A 15,725-nucleotide genomic window follows, 5' to 3' on the forward strand; every position below is an offset into this window, starting at 1 on the left:
GGTCTACAAATCATGGTTGGTGGGCTTTCCTAGTAGCTCAGTTGGTAAAGAATCCGCCTTCAGGAGACCCCAGCTCGATCTCTGGGTTGGAAAGATCCCCTGGAGAAGGGAAAGGCTAGCTACTCCAGTATTCTGACCTGGAGAATTTCAGTACAGTCCATGGGGTCACAAAGAGTCGGACACAACTAAGTGACTTTCACTTTTTCTTTCCACTTTCAATACTGGTTGGCATTCTTTAAAAACTACCAAATCAGATGACTATTTCAGGAGCCTCCAGACAATGAAGAATGCCAAGTACTGTGGTCCCCTGTGGGAAAATCTTTCTGAGAAAGTCTACCCCAAAAGTGATTTGTGTTTCAATTGCTTTGTATTGATGTGATCTAGTTAGTTATCTAGACATGTGTCATTCTCTTCCCAATATATATATATATTTTTTTTTTGTAGAAGAAACACCACATGAAATACAAGTGAAAAAAATAACAGACCTTTAAATAATCGTGTATTTAGGAATACAGCATCAACAAAAACCTTTTAAAGTGGATTTGGCTATAGTTGTACAAAATATCAATGCTTGTAAGTCAAGTGTTTTAACCTACTAGTATTGGCTCTAGGATAGCAAGTGTGTGATATCTGCAAGGTTGATTTAAACTGTTTCTACATTTTGGGTAGAAAATGTACCCACATATTTTCCTTCTAGTAATGATAAATATTACATACAGTAAAACTTTGATTGAAATATTTGAGGGGTAAGATAGTCTTCACACTTTAATTCTTAACTGAGGGTTAAGCTACAAAAACAGTTTTTGCATGATGTTACTAAAATCTGTCTGTTACTTTTTGGTTATTTTCAAGTAAGTTAAACCTATAAACAGTAAGTATTAATTAACTCTTTAGTGGCTCAAGCTGTGTCTGACGCTTAAGAGACCCTGCAGCCTGCCAGACTGCTCTGTCCATTGGATTTCCAGGCAAGAATACTAGAGTGGGTTGCCATTTCCTTCTTCCAGGGATCTATTGCAGGGATCGTGCCCGCATCTCTTGCATTGGGCAGGCAAATTCTTTAGCCCTGAGCCACCAGGGAAGCCCTTAGAAGATAATAATTCTGGATATTTTCATGCCTCTGTGCCATCAACTGCCATTATGAAATATCACAGATATAGGTATAGAAAGAAGATAGAGGACATAAACCTGAGAGATGTACATTTAACTCTAAGATGTATCTTCTTTGTTTTTTTTCCCCCTTAGAAAATTTCCAAGTGCTCAATCACAACTCTCTTTGTCTCCCAAAGAATTAATGATTTTTTCTGTGTAATTCAAATTTCTAATGCCCACATATTACATTTTCATTCTCCAAATAAATAAAAGGTATAAAATCTGAATCTACAGGGAAGAGGATGCAATTAATGATTTTTAAAATAATTATTTTTGCCTGATTTTTAAAATAATAATTTATTTGGTTTTCTCAGTAATTATTCATCTCTCAATTTATTAATCTGACAGGTCTTGGATTCTACATAAAACGAGTCATTCTGCAGGTTTTCTTTTATGACTTTATCCTTCTACTCAATACTATGAATGTGAGACACATCCATGTTGAGGTGTGCAATTGTAAGCTATTCATTTATATTGTCCTTTAATATTCCATTTAAGACTATGTCACTTCTATTAACAAGTGTTTAAATTATTTCTAATTTCTGGAAATTGCAAATTATGCTGATATAAATCACTTTGTATTGTCTTCTGGTATAAATGATTTTCTTAAAAATATTAGATATGAGTTAATTACACATATTTTATAGTTGTTTCCTTTTAACAAAAAGAAGCTATGAGTAATTTTTACTAATCTAAGGTTCCAATTAATCAATATAATCATATAATTATGATACTGAACCTAATGCTATGCTATTTTAAAATTAATAGTGGTAATATTATATATAAATTTTCTTGAATTTTCTCATAAAATGCCACTTTTAAACATAGCGAGCTTGTGCCCTAGAGTCATAGGTGAATTTTTTCACTCAGAAAACATAAACCTCACTCATTAATAAATGAAATGGAGAACATTGTACATTCCACCGATAAGATGTTATTACAACTTACTATTGCTCAGGACAAGTATATCTTGTCCTGAGCAAAACTGTATACTCCATAAAAGCAGGACTATGATTAGTTCCCTAGAAGCACATATTTCACAACTAAAAGTCTAATCCTGGTTAATATCTACAGCAGTATAGGTAATTATTGAACTAATACACTCCACTTTTGTTTATGCTTCTAAGACAAGACAAAAAATGTGTATTAGTTTGAGAACATGCTTTTCCCTTGATTGTGAATCTCTCAGTAAATCAAAGTATATTTACATTTCCAGAAATCCTTACAGAATGATAGCAAAGTCATATTTTACATATTCTACTTCTAAATTTAGAGAAGTCTTATTTACAGAGTTCAAAAATTAGCCTTGAAAATAGGAACATGAGCCAGATTTGTGTCTTCAATTAAAATGTACAGATTCTTATTTAAAATATGGTGTCTTGGCTTTGTTTCCAGAACACATGAAAACATAACTGCAATTTTAGATTTATTTTTCAGTTAAACAATTACACTATAAAGTACAGATTTTCAGCCTATAACAGTGGGTCAATCTAAGAAATAATTCTTTCTATATAACCCTGATTATATCTGAACAGTTTCTTAACAACAACAACAAAAAGTTAACAGATAATATAACACCTACTTTTTTCTATAAAGTTGTGCTAACATACATAAATTAAGCAAAAATGAATTGGGTGTCTCATCTACGGCAAGTCAAGTGTCTTACCTACTACATTTTCATAAATTGCTCTACCAATCTTCACAAAACTAACAATACATTACCTTTAAAATGAATTACTCTAAGTCAGACCTTTATCTCTTGCCCTCTATAGGACTGGGATACTTGAACACAACTGGACTAGAGGCTTCCATTATGCAAACACTATGCTAATCATGTTTACTAAGTTATGCTCTTTTTCTCTATATGTAATTATGACTTATCAAAGATATTTATGGGTTAGAGTGAAGTCCCCCAAAAATGTCAGATAAATGGAAGGAGGAGAAATTTGTTTTGCTAAGCTCTTTTTTGGCTCCACATAAAAAAGAGGTCCCATCTATAAAAGTTGTTTCTGTCTAATAGACTATTGATAGTGACCTTCAAAAGTAACTGCTCTAGAAGAATTGTTAAGTGCCTTACTTGTCCTGTTCATCTTATATCACTTCTCTTGCAGCTCTACCTTTCTTTCTAGTTCATCTTCAACCATAATATTGCTTCTCTTTTTTTCAGCTTCCATCCTTTCTGTGAAAATATTTAATTTGGAACTGTAGGAAATTTTGCTACGGATCTCTGACAGTTCAAACAATATAACAGACTTTAATTTAAATAGAGCAAGAGTTGATTCACAGAGGCCCCAGGATTTTTGAAGACTATATGAAATTACTCTGTACTACCACTAAGTGGTGGAAAATGTATGAAAAACTGGCCTCAATTACCTCTGGCTGCCTTCTACTGCCTGGTAAATTAGCCCATAGACAGCAATGAATGTGAGCCATAATACCAGGTTCATCTTCTCTAGTTTCTAAATAAATAAATAAATGAATGAATAAATAAATAAGTCCCGCAGGCAGATAGGAAGGACACTACCTGCAAAGCCGTCGTCGAAAACATCAGAAGCTGGCATAACACGTCCATTTTAACGGTAATGGGTTCTTTATTATTTAATCAGGACGGCTTCTGGGCGATTCATGAACCACTTATTGAATCACCGAGTTTAAGAAATCTGAAAAAAAATATTGGGAGTTGGTAAACACCATCTCCTGATTGATCAATAGCACCTAGTGTTTCAAAATGACACGAGAGACTTTTTTACTCTATTGGCATTTAAAGGCCATGGAATTGCTTTCAGTTGAACATAGTGAATAGTGAATCTCTATAAATCATAGAAAGCTTATTGTTAAAATCCACCATCATCTTTGGCCTATATAGTCACTAAGTAGAGAAAAGTATGCATTCTGTTGGCAGGGCTGCAGTTCCTAAACAATTCATCTTTCAAGATTTCTTTTTCTTGAGAAGAGAAACTAAAATAAAATGTTATGAGTCTTTTTGAGCCAACTATAAAACATAAATGTAACCTCAATCCCTAATCAAAATATCACTGGATTTTTATAAATATCACACAAAGCTGTTAAAGCAATTAAGTCCCCTGCATTAATAAAGAGGAACAAAGAAATTCAAGAAAGTTACTATTATATCTTTGTGCTCCAGTGAACTGACCTTTTTAAAGGGCCTTGTGTTTAAAAAACCTTTATTGCTTGGTCAGATTACAATCAGAGTTGTTTAGTTTACTATTAAAGAGAGGGGGAAAAGATGCCAACTTCTCCCCAAATCCCTACCCAGTGTCTTTCACATCTATCTTTTACTAATGGCTTTAACTTTGTGAGCATTCCCGTGAGGATGCAACAGAAATATTCTTATAAAATACAGGATAATAAACCCACTAGAACCCTGTCAACACTAATTATGCTTACACATAGAAAATGCAAAGAGGCAATAAGGCTTACATAATGCTTTTTGGATTAATTCTTTCAATTAATTCAGTGGAATGATTTATTGCAACTAGTAATCATTTTACATCTCTCACCAAACCAGTGGTGATTTCTTAACTGTATTTTATCAGCAATTTAGGGATTCCCTTTTGGAAAGTTTTAACAGCCTTAACACAGTTTTAACTACACAGGGTCTGGCAAGAGATCAAAACCAGTCCTTGTATTTAGTATAAAGAGATATTCCTAGCAAATGGGCTGTACAACAGAAACAAGACAGAGGAGAGAGAAATGATGTACTTGGGGAAGAAAAAAAAAACCAAGCAGAGGAAAGTCTTCAAAAATGCACAGGAATACTGAGCATTCATACAGTTTGTCTTTCTGGAGATAGACACTAAGATTCCATTATAAAAACATGAGCCAAGTCAAGGGAGAAATTCCAGATCTGGCTTGATTTCTGGGGAGAGTAGATCTTCAACAGTGCTTAAAATTTAGGTTATATGATCTTGTTAAAACATCTCAGAAAATGATACTGCTAGTGCTTTGTATTAAAAAACTACAAAAAGATGTCAAACAAATTTTCTGTGGTCCTTCACCCAGTTTTGGCACAAGGCAAGAATTATAATTTATCTATTACAAAGATTAAAAATTGCTAGGTTATAGTATAGCTATTCAGAAGAGCTACCTTCTAAATATACTTCCAATTCCTTCAATTTCATTATCACATTAATTCAAAAGAGCCCATTTTAAACACTTGTCTTTTGATCTTTGATTGAGCAAAGCATTTCTCTTGGTAATTTATTAATAAAATCTCTTGTCTGGGGCTTTTAAAATATGCAATTATAAATTTTAAGAATATAATCTGGTTCTTAGAAGATATGAGCCAAAATCTTAATAAGTAATGTTACCCTACATAGTGTTAGAAAGATAATGTTGGTTGCTCAGTTGTATCCAACTCTTTGCAACCCATAGTTTGCCAGGCTCCTCTGTCCATGGAATTTTCCAGGCAAGAATACTGGAGTGGATAGCCATTCCCTTCCCTAGGTGATCTTCCCGACCCAGGGATCAAACCCAGGTCTCCCTCTGAATTTCTAAAATGTTACACTATAATCATGTTAAAGTGAACTTTAAACAAAGACAGTTTTTAAAAAGAATTTCTGTTGCTCTCCTGTACTTTGTGTATGACCAACTTTTTCAGAATACTTAATCTCTCCTCCTCAGAAAAAAATGGCAGAAAACAGCTGAAGGTAATGATAGAACAACAGTGCTTAAAACCTCGATATTATTTAATATACCACATAATGAATGTCTATTAAGTGTTTTATATACTTATATAAATTATAAATATAACTTATTATAATATATTAAATTATATATAATATTAAATTATAAATATAAACTTATATAAATATACTCATTATAGTGTTATACATAACTATTTACATGACAACTTGATGATATGTGTATCATTACCTAAATTTATTCAACAAATGAAGTCACTGAATATTAGAAAGTTTAAGTAACAAACATGACCAAGGTCACACTGTTAGAGAGTGAGACCTAAGTCTAAAAGTTTCCAAAGGCTAATCTTAAAGTTCTATGCAGGTGAAATATGGAAAAACATCTGCTTTCCTAAACATAGTTACACCTGAGCTAATTTATAGTCTTCAAATTTAAATAACTGGACACTTAGAATATACGTTAAAGGACCAGCAAAAAAGTTCTCAAACTGGAGAAAAATGAGTCACTTTAATATATTTTCAAAGACAAATTTTCACTTTCTTATTTTCATTTCCTGGGTGTTTGGTTTTTTGTTGTTGTTGTTTGTTACTATTAGATACTTTGGCATTTCTACAGAACTCAGTTCTTTTTTTAACCAACAAAATGAAATATGTAATCACTCAATTAAGGCTTGGTTTATGCATTACTAAATTATGTAAATCTAAATTCTTTCTGACATTCCTTCCCATTTATTTAACATTTCTAACTCACATCATCAACCCCTTTTACAGTCTTACCCCAGTTCTTTAATTTGTTTGCGTCCCCCTAATTTAGTCTGTGTTCTATTTGAGTACGAACAAAAAATTAAAAATTTGCCACAATGATATGTTAAAGTATTTGGGGGAACAGTCTGAATTATCACTGGGACCTATAAAAGTTACTCATTATGCAACGTTTGAAGCACTACATATGAGGCTTCTATCAATGGCTTACTTCTGGAGCAATTCATCATCACTCTCCAGAGATTACTTACTCTAGAAAGCTGGTGATATAGTCTCGACTGCAGGCAGACCAGGAAAAGGGATTGGTATTTGCAGTAATGTGAGCTGCCATAAGTTTTGCTGCTTCATGACCTTTTGTCCCACAAGAATTTCCAATTCCATCATGGTTCATACCAAAACTGTTTTGACAAGGAAGAAACATAAGAAACATAAAGGAAAAAATAAGAAAAAAATAAATAAAACAAACCCTCAATATGTTTTATTTCCTTATTGGATCATTTATTAGCCCTATCAACATATGGCTTCTATCAAGATAGACTAGATTCTCTAAGGAAATATAGGATTAATGTAAAGAGATTAAGGATAATTCAATGATATAATGTGCTTCTATATCTGTTTAAATTTATAATATACTCTCAAATGTTATCTCATATGATATAGTCTCTCCTTGAACAGACAGGGGATATATAATTGACCCATAAAAATCATAGTTACTAAGTGTTGAAATTGTTAGTAGAACCTACCTAAAACCTGCTAGAGTTCAAGCTACTTCACAATGCTGAATCCAAAATGGAATTATGAAAAGATAGTTATGATCCATAGAGTTCTACGTTATAGGCCAAACATAAAAACTCTTTTTCTTATTAATATGTATAAAGGAGAATTCAATATATTATGTAATTTATGTTTGTGTGTGTATTTGCTTTCAAATCACCTTTTGAAAAATCTTGATACATTTAAGGATTATGAATATAGTCTTTTCTTTAACATGGCCTCTCTGGTTTTTTAAAGCTTTTCTTTGTTATCTTTTTCCTGTGTCCAATAGCCATGTTGAGTGCTATCAATGTGATCTAAAAACATATCTCAATGATAAATCATAAAATTTTTCTGTAAAGGATCATTGCATATGAATAAATTTAAGTCTTTCATCACAAGTAGCCAGAAGTTTAGGTGGAATCACTGAAAAATATCCTTGTTCTGTCCACTGTGACATTCTAGTAAGTGCACCATTATATCTGTTCAAGGAAATAAGTAATTTGTGTGACACAAGTAAAAAACAGATAAGAATAGTTGCTGGAGAAAAATTTGGAAAAGTAGTTGAGAACAGATAGTCTCAAGCTAGTAAATGTTAGAAAGTATCAACACTTTTGGAAGTGCACAGACTTTGAAGATTTGTCAGTAAGAGCAACTGAAGATTTCTAAGCAGGATAATATGGAATTGATCCAAATTTTAGAAAAATTATTATAGTAATTCTGTGGTGGAGACAATGGAGTGGAAAGAGAATGGAGCCAGGGAGCACAGATAAAAGATGATAACCAGTTGAGAAATGATGTAGATCTGAATAAGGGCACGGGATAGAGAAGAGGGATTGGATACGAGACATGCATGGGAAGGTGAATTCACAAATATAATATAAAACAGCTATCATTAAGACAGATATGGTGGGGGGAGGGAGGAGGAACTAATTATTCAGGTGTAGGGACTAACCTAAGCAAAAGAAGAGAATTATATGAGAGCCCTAAGTAAAACCACCAAATAACCTTCCAAGAATATCAATACCTAGTCTTGGGTTTGACATCAACACACTCAAGTCATCCTCTTCCAGGAACATAATGATGGAGTATACTGTTTGCTGAATTAGATATACATTTTGTCAAAACATATATAAATTTACAGCTATAGATTTACATTAAAAAGTTCCCTAGTGTAAATTTATAATTCAATAAATTTAATAGTCTATATTTCTCACAAAGGTTGATGCTACTATGATTTTTCTTGAATAATGACAGCTTTAAAAATATCATTTCTGTTTAGCAGCAGTCTCATACAAATCCCTGACTTATGTTAAGATAGGTGTATGCCGGCATAGATGGCTTAAGAAAATCATTTTTTAAAGATCCCATAATTTCTTACTCTTTTCTATGAAAGTAAAGTTTCTTTTGAAATCATATTTCTCCCACTTTACAACAGAAAAATTTACCTTTCACTCATCCATAATTTTGTAATAGTTCATTGCCTCAGGGTATAAAAACATGGGTGTCAAGGAAAGAGACAATTAGAAACAGTGTCAGCACTAAGAAGAAGAATGATCTCAGTGATTGAGTAACATATGTAGTTTCTTGGTTTCATCAAGTTTATAGGATGATATAATCAAATTAACAGCTGATGGGTTGTTAAAAATTTTGATGATGGATCCCCAAGGTTATGTTTTAACAAATAATTCAAAAGAAGTTTAAAGAATTAAGTGATATTTCTATAATAAAATCTCTTCATCTCAACTACTTATGTGATCCAATTTTCTCAACATTCACATCTATAGAAAAAAAACAAAGAAACTGTTTCTTTGGTGCTGAAATCCTGTCTTATTCTAACAGTACAGAGGTAAATACAGTAATTGAATCTATACATTTAAAGATAGATCTTCTATTGCTTCTTGGTCTTTTGGCTAAAATCAAAAAGTCTAGTAAAGATATATTTTCTAACATAAACTTTACTTTTATATTTAACTATTTATTAAAATTAATAATATGTATATATTCTTCTAATCAATTGTTAATAATTGTAATGCAATGAACATATAATCCAGAAAAAAGATTTTTTTATTATCACAGGAAATTTTAAAAATGTATTTGTAACTTAAATTTTTTGTTGTAGATATTTTATATAATTGAAATACTTTTAAACATAAAAACATGTTTTTAAAAAAAATTAAGAAATATTAAAATATGCATTAGAAATGATATTCTCGGAGGGAAAGGAGCAGCAGAAACACTGAGCTGAAGAAGGGGAAAAAAAGATGTAAATTTGACTATAAAAGAAGAAGCGAGTGGATAAAGAAGCTGTGGTACACATACACAATAGACTATTTCTTAGCCATAAAAAAGAATGACTTTGAGTAAGTTCTAGTGAAGTGGATGAACCTAGAGCCTGTTAAATAAAGTAAGTCAGAAAGAGAAAAACGCATATAGTATATTAATGCATATATATGGAATCTAGAAAATGGCACTGTTGAACCTATTTGCAGGGAAGGAATGGAGACACAGATGTAGGGAATGGAGACACAGATGTAGAGAATGGACTTGTGGACACAGTCAGGACAGGGAGTGTGAGAGGAATGGAGAAAGTGGCATCAACATATATACACTATCAGGTGTAAGATGGATAGCTGGTGAGAAGTTGTTGTGTAGCATAGGGACCCCAGTCTGGTGCTCCATGATGACCTGGAGGGATGCGATGGAGGGAGGGGAGGAAGGCTAGGGAGGAAGAGGATGTATGTATAACTATAGCTAATGTGTGTTGCTATATGACAGAAACCAACACAACATTGTAAAAATAAGAAACAAAACCCAGAAGAACCTATTAGTGTATTTTTAAAATGCATAATGATAGTTATCAAATAGCTATGGCATTTAGATTCAATCAGGTATATTTAAGGAGGTTTTTACTTTTTACATAGTAATTTTTGCAGTACTCTAGAAATTCTATCCTTTGCAATTAGTTAGACATAACAAATTTTGGACACCAACTGAAAAATAACCAATAGGGTATACAGTTTTTAAAAATTCAGAAGTAAATAAGGTAAAAGATTTGAAAATTGATGAATTCAAGTATCTGAAGAAGTAAATCTTAAATTCTATTTCTACACAATATTCATAGTTTAAGGGTCAGGTGCATATAGCTGTCTTAAGGACCTTGGTTTCAGTTGTCTAGGAGAATGTATACTTTTACAAATTATATTTAAAATGTAAGAAATCCGAGAAATGATATTAATGTCAACTGGTTTACTGACAGTGACACAAAGTTAAATTAAACTTTACAACTGCCATTCATGAGGTCAGCTTCAAAATATCCCTCTAGTACACTGGCTGGAGTGTGTGTGTGTGTGTGTGTGTGTGTGTGTGTGTGTGTGTGTGTGTGTGTGTGTGTGTGCACGACTGCGTGTGTATTACAGAAAAGTTCCTTCCTGAGGAAACTCTATCAGGGAGGTGTTTGGCAAAAGAAATGAAACTCACTAGTGATTAGAGAAAATAAATGAGAGCAAACTTTAAACCATCATATTAGCAAAAATGAGAATGTTACCTAGGACTAAATATTGGCAATGGTATAGAGAAACTAAGATCTTTGTATACAACAGTTAAAGTGTGGTCAGGCAGCTGTTCCATAGGGTAATTCAGCAGTACTTTGATTAAATTAAATAGAAGAAACACTATGACCCAGCAATTCTATTCTTGGAGAGATATTCTAGAAATATTCCTCAAAGGAACATGTATGAGGATGTTAGTGACAGAATTACTTATGAGAGCAAGGAGTTGAAGACAATATAGGTGTTTGTCATTGGGGAATAGATAAGTAAACTTTGGCAGGTGCATACTATGGAAAACTAGGCAGAAGTTGGAAGTAACAAACAAGATAGACGTCTATACATAAATATAGGTGGATCTTAGAAACACTGAAAAATTGAGAAAAGGAACAAGGTCTATAGCAGTATATCATACAAACAAAAATTACATACATATTATCAAATAACAAAGAAAGGTCAAGAAACTGTTCCAGAGAGTTACAAACTGAAGAGACATGAGCAAATGCAATAGAAACGTGACTGAAGGAGGGAAAGATTAAAAAAAACACTGCTGAGACAATTGAGGAAATTTGAATATGGAATACATATCAGATAATAATAGTGTATCAATGTTAGACTAACTTGATAATCATACTGTAGTTATATAAGAGATTGTTTTTTCTTCTTACGAAAGATACTGAAATATTTAGCGATAGAGGACATGTCTTCAACTTATTTTCAAATAGTACAGAAAAAAATACAAGTAATATACAAAAAGAGAAAGAAATGCTGCAAAATATTAACAATTAAAAAAATATGACTCAAGGACATATGGGAACTCTTTCTACTATATCATTTTCTCCATAACTTTGAAAACATTTCAAACTTAAAAAGTCAAAAAATAAAGACATATATAAAACAATCTGCAATATTTTGCAAGGATACATAGGATTTCAAATATGCTAAGTCACTTCATTCATGTCTGACTCTTTGTGATCCCATGGACCGTAGTCTACCAGGTGTCCATGGTGATTCTCCAGGCAAGAATACTGGAGTGGGTTGCCATTCCATTCTCCAGGGTATCTTCCCGACCCAGGTATCCAACCCTCATCCTTTATGCTTCCTGCACTGGGAGGTGTTCTTTACCACTAGTGCCACCCGGGGAGCCCAGATATAGGTATCAAATTTATTAAAGGAAAGAGGGAAGAAATGGGAGTGAAAATGGGAATATAGAAAAATGCATTTACATATATTAAAACAGGGCTTCCCTGGTAGCTCAGCTGGTAAAGAATCTGCCTGCAATGCAGGAGACCCCAGTTCAATTCCTGGGTTGGGAAGTTCCCCTGGAGAAAGGATAGCTTACTCATTCCAGTATTTTTGGGCTTCCTTCGTGGCTCAGATGGTCAAGAATCCATCTGCAATGCGAGAGACATGGGTTCAATCCCTGGGTTGGGAAGATCCCCTGGAGGAGGGCATGGCAACCCACTTCAGTATTCCTGCCTAGAATCCCCACGGACAGAGGAGCCTGGTAGGCTACAGTCCATGGGGTTGCAAAGAGTTGGATACAACTGAGTGGCTAAGCACAACACATATTTAAACAAGAAGGGTTCTTGCTGGGACTGATAATGATGATGTGTCAAGGTCTAAGGAAAGATAGATAGATAGATATAAAATAAACTCAGCTCGCTGCTCCTGAGGTAAATAATAATTAAAAAAAAAAAAGAACAAAGGAGAGTTGGTGAACCTGGTGCCCACTCCACTGAAAGAATAGTGATAGGAAGAGAACATTATCATAGTTGGTTTTATGTGTTTAATAAAATACTTCAGATTAGGTAATGATTCTCATTTGTCTGACAGAGAGAGATAAAGATACATATAGGTAGAGAGAGAGAAATGGGAGAGATGTTCTTGTGATTTTCCACATTTTGCTGAGTATGGTAAGTCTGCAAGGCTTGCTTTAAAACCAGGCCCCAGGATATTCCTCAGAATAACTTGAGAAATGAGGTTACATCCCCCTGGACAAACAGCAGGTTTACTTATTACTTGTCATAAAAGTATTGGGCTTCCCAGATGGCCCTAGTGGTAAAGAACCTGTCTGCCAATGCAGGAGACAAGAGACTCAGGTTTAATCCCTGAGTTGGGAAGATCCCCTGGAGAAGGAAATGGCAACCTACTCAAGTATTTTCTTGCCTGGAGAATCCCAAGGACAGAAGAGTCTGGCTACAGTCCATAGGGTTGCAAAGAGTTGGACATGACTGAAGCAACATAGCACACATAGAAGTATTAGATTCCCCAAACTCACTGTTTCTTAGTTTTGATATAAACCCACTACTTGTGTGGCATTTATCTGAGGCCATACTGTGCTGCCCATGTGGGATTTTGGGTTCCATCCAAAAGGAACCAAAATAAGTATGCTAATGCTTATACTACTTGCTGTGCTTAAGTGTCTGATCCAGGAACTCATGCCTTTTGCTAGCATCCATGCAACAGTAATAAGCTAACTTACTGACTTAAAAGTAAGGCAAAAACAAATCTCAAATCCAATGATAGAGGTTTGTACTAAATTAGGATAACATCATTAGGAAACAGCAACCCACTCCAGTGTTCTTGCCTGGGAAATTCCATGGACAGAGGAGGCTGGTGGGCTACAGGCTATAGGGTTGCAAAGAGTCACACAACTTAGTGGCTAAATAATAACAAGGATAGCATAGCCAACTATGGAAAGCTAAGTAATCCTGAAATCAAAGTACTACAAAATTATTCTTAACTTTTCAGAAAATGAAGTACAAAATCTATTTTAAAAAGTAAGCTTTTTGCTTTCTTTCTTTCCCAGGAAATAAATTGTTTGATGAACATTTTCAGCTAAACCTCTCCCAGGCGATACAAATGAAAGACTAGGAATTCCCTTTCTCATATCTTAGTACTTCTGATTGTATCTCAAAAGTTTAAAGGACACTCTTATTTCTACACTGTGAGTAAAAAGTTTTCCCTTTTCCTCTAATATATCACTCAAAAGCAATAAAAAAATGGGAAAAAAGAAAGATAAACTCCACATTCAATGAAAAGTAGAAAACTTGTAAAACCATAAACCACCATGTCATAATGTATGTGGAAGGGTGACTAAATACGGAAAAATCAAAGAAGAATGAAGAAGGACACAGAGGGGACAATAATAATTGATCTAAGCTAAAACGAGTAGAGTACGTTCTCCGAAGTTAAGTGCAACAACCTGAGGGATAGAACCAACAATACTTTCTTATAAAGAACTGCAATAACGGTGCAAACTGTTGGACTATACACCCTTATTCTAGTCGTCAGAAGAGTAGATGGGGCTAACTGGGGAGTCAAACAAACCATATTTGTAGGAATCAGTCTGTCAGTGAGGAAAGGTGAAAGAGAGATTCTACCATGCCAGTAGTTATCAAAAAAAAATACAGGGTTAAAGAATTTCAGTCATGCAACACTGTATATCATTAATACATTTCTGTTGACAAAGTAGCTCTGGTCCCTCTACAACATAACCTTCTACAAGTAGTTTATCCAGAAAAATCAAACTCATTCAAAGATGTGTGGTTCAAAAGGAAAACAAAGTGTGTCTACAAATATATTAAATATTTAAAATTAAAAAAAAAAAACAGGAAAATACAAACAGAAGATGAAGGACATCTGGCAGAAAAAAATATTGCTACAGATAAAAGATAAAAGATAAAAATTGGACACCTATGAACCCAAACTTAACAAAGTCATCATTTCAGAAAAACAAGAATTCAATGTAGAGATAGAAGTAATCAGGGAAGATATGGTAAGACAAGAGATGAAAACATGAACTGTCAGAGGGAATAAATGTAGGAGGGGAAGAATAAAACTATTACAAGAAAAAGGCCACGCTGAGGTAGCAAAAAGAAAAACAGGCAACTGCTAAAAATATTCCTCACAGAAGTAAAAAGAGCAGAGTTTAAGAGGATCAAAGTAAAAGTATCCAATATACGTATCACTATTATTCCCAAAGAGAAGAATCAAAATAATAAACACTAAGAAAAGTGATTTAAAAGTACAAGAAAACTTTCAAGAAATAAAAATGGCTCAAATCTCATCAAACATGAACTAGTCTACATCCTAGGAAAAACTGACACAGGTGCATCCACACTGGGTCATATCCTAGTAAAATTACTGGACATCAAAAATAAAATATATTTGGGGCAACTCAGGGCAAAAGAACAAATTACGTGTAATAGTAAAATAATCAGATGAACCTCAGATTTCCCCACAGTGACATTTAATATAGCTCACAACAGAGCAGTGCCTAGGAAAAGTCTGTATCCAGCCAAACTGAGTATAAAGTCATTTTGAATAAGACCACAAGAAACAGAGGTCTTATGAATCATTCTTATAACAACTGCTTTCAGGATAAACTCCAGCTCTGTTTAAAAACAATGTAAAGTACCACAGCTTCCTTATCCATTCATCTGCTGATGGGCATCTAGGTTGCTTCCATGTCCTGGCTATTATAAACAGGGATGCATGAGTCAAGTGCTCGGGCCTGGTGGGCTGGGAAGACCCAGAGGAATCGGGTGGAGAGGGAGGTGGGATGGGGGACAGGGATGGGGAATATGTGTAACTCTATGGCTGATTCATATCAATGTATGACAAAACCCACTGGGGAAAAAAAAAAAAAAAAAGAACACCAAAAAAAATAAATAAATAAAAATAAAAACAATGTAAAGGTGTGATGGCTTATTGACTCTGAGTTTCATAGCAGGCAGTACATACAACACACAGGAATTTAGTCACCATTCAGATCAACTCCCTTATCATATTTCTTAATCACATTTTCTTGTTTGCTGTTTTGTTTTTCTGGGGAGGTTAATTT

The 15,725-nt window shown here is 33.9% G+C and overlaps 1 protein-coding gene across 10 annotated transcripts in view; it reads right to left on the minus strand.

Moving 5' to 3' along the window:
- The window catches only part of ADAMTS6 (ADAM metallopeptidase with thrombospondin type 1 motif 6), a 282,617-nt gene that overhangs the window by 137,798 nt on the left and 129,094 nt on the right, over nucleotides 1-15,725 (minus strand). For 9 of the 10 annotated variants that reach the window (XR_010659003.1, XM_065905423.1, XM_065905426.1 and 6 more), the window contains one exon: nucleotides 6,827-6,973. The exons of the other annotated variant lie outside the window; for it this stretch is intronic. Coding sequence is in view for 8 of the 9 variants with exons in the window: in XM_065905423.1 (XP_065761495.1) it covers nucleotides 6,827-6,973 (147 nt within the window). In the remaining variant the exon portion in view is untranslated. The remainder of the gene's footprint in view (nucleotides 1-6,826; nucleotides 6,974-15,725) is intronic. 10 annotated transcript variants of the gene reach the window in all.

This window comes from Muntiacus reevesi, chromosome 14 (genome assembly GCF_963930625.1).
Source record: "Muntiacus reevesi chromosome 14, mMunRee1.1, whole genome shotgun sequence".
NCBI lineage: Eukaryota > Metazoa > Chordata > Mammalia > Artiodactyla > Cervidae > Muntiacus > Muntiacus reevesi.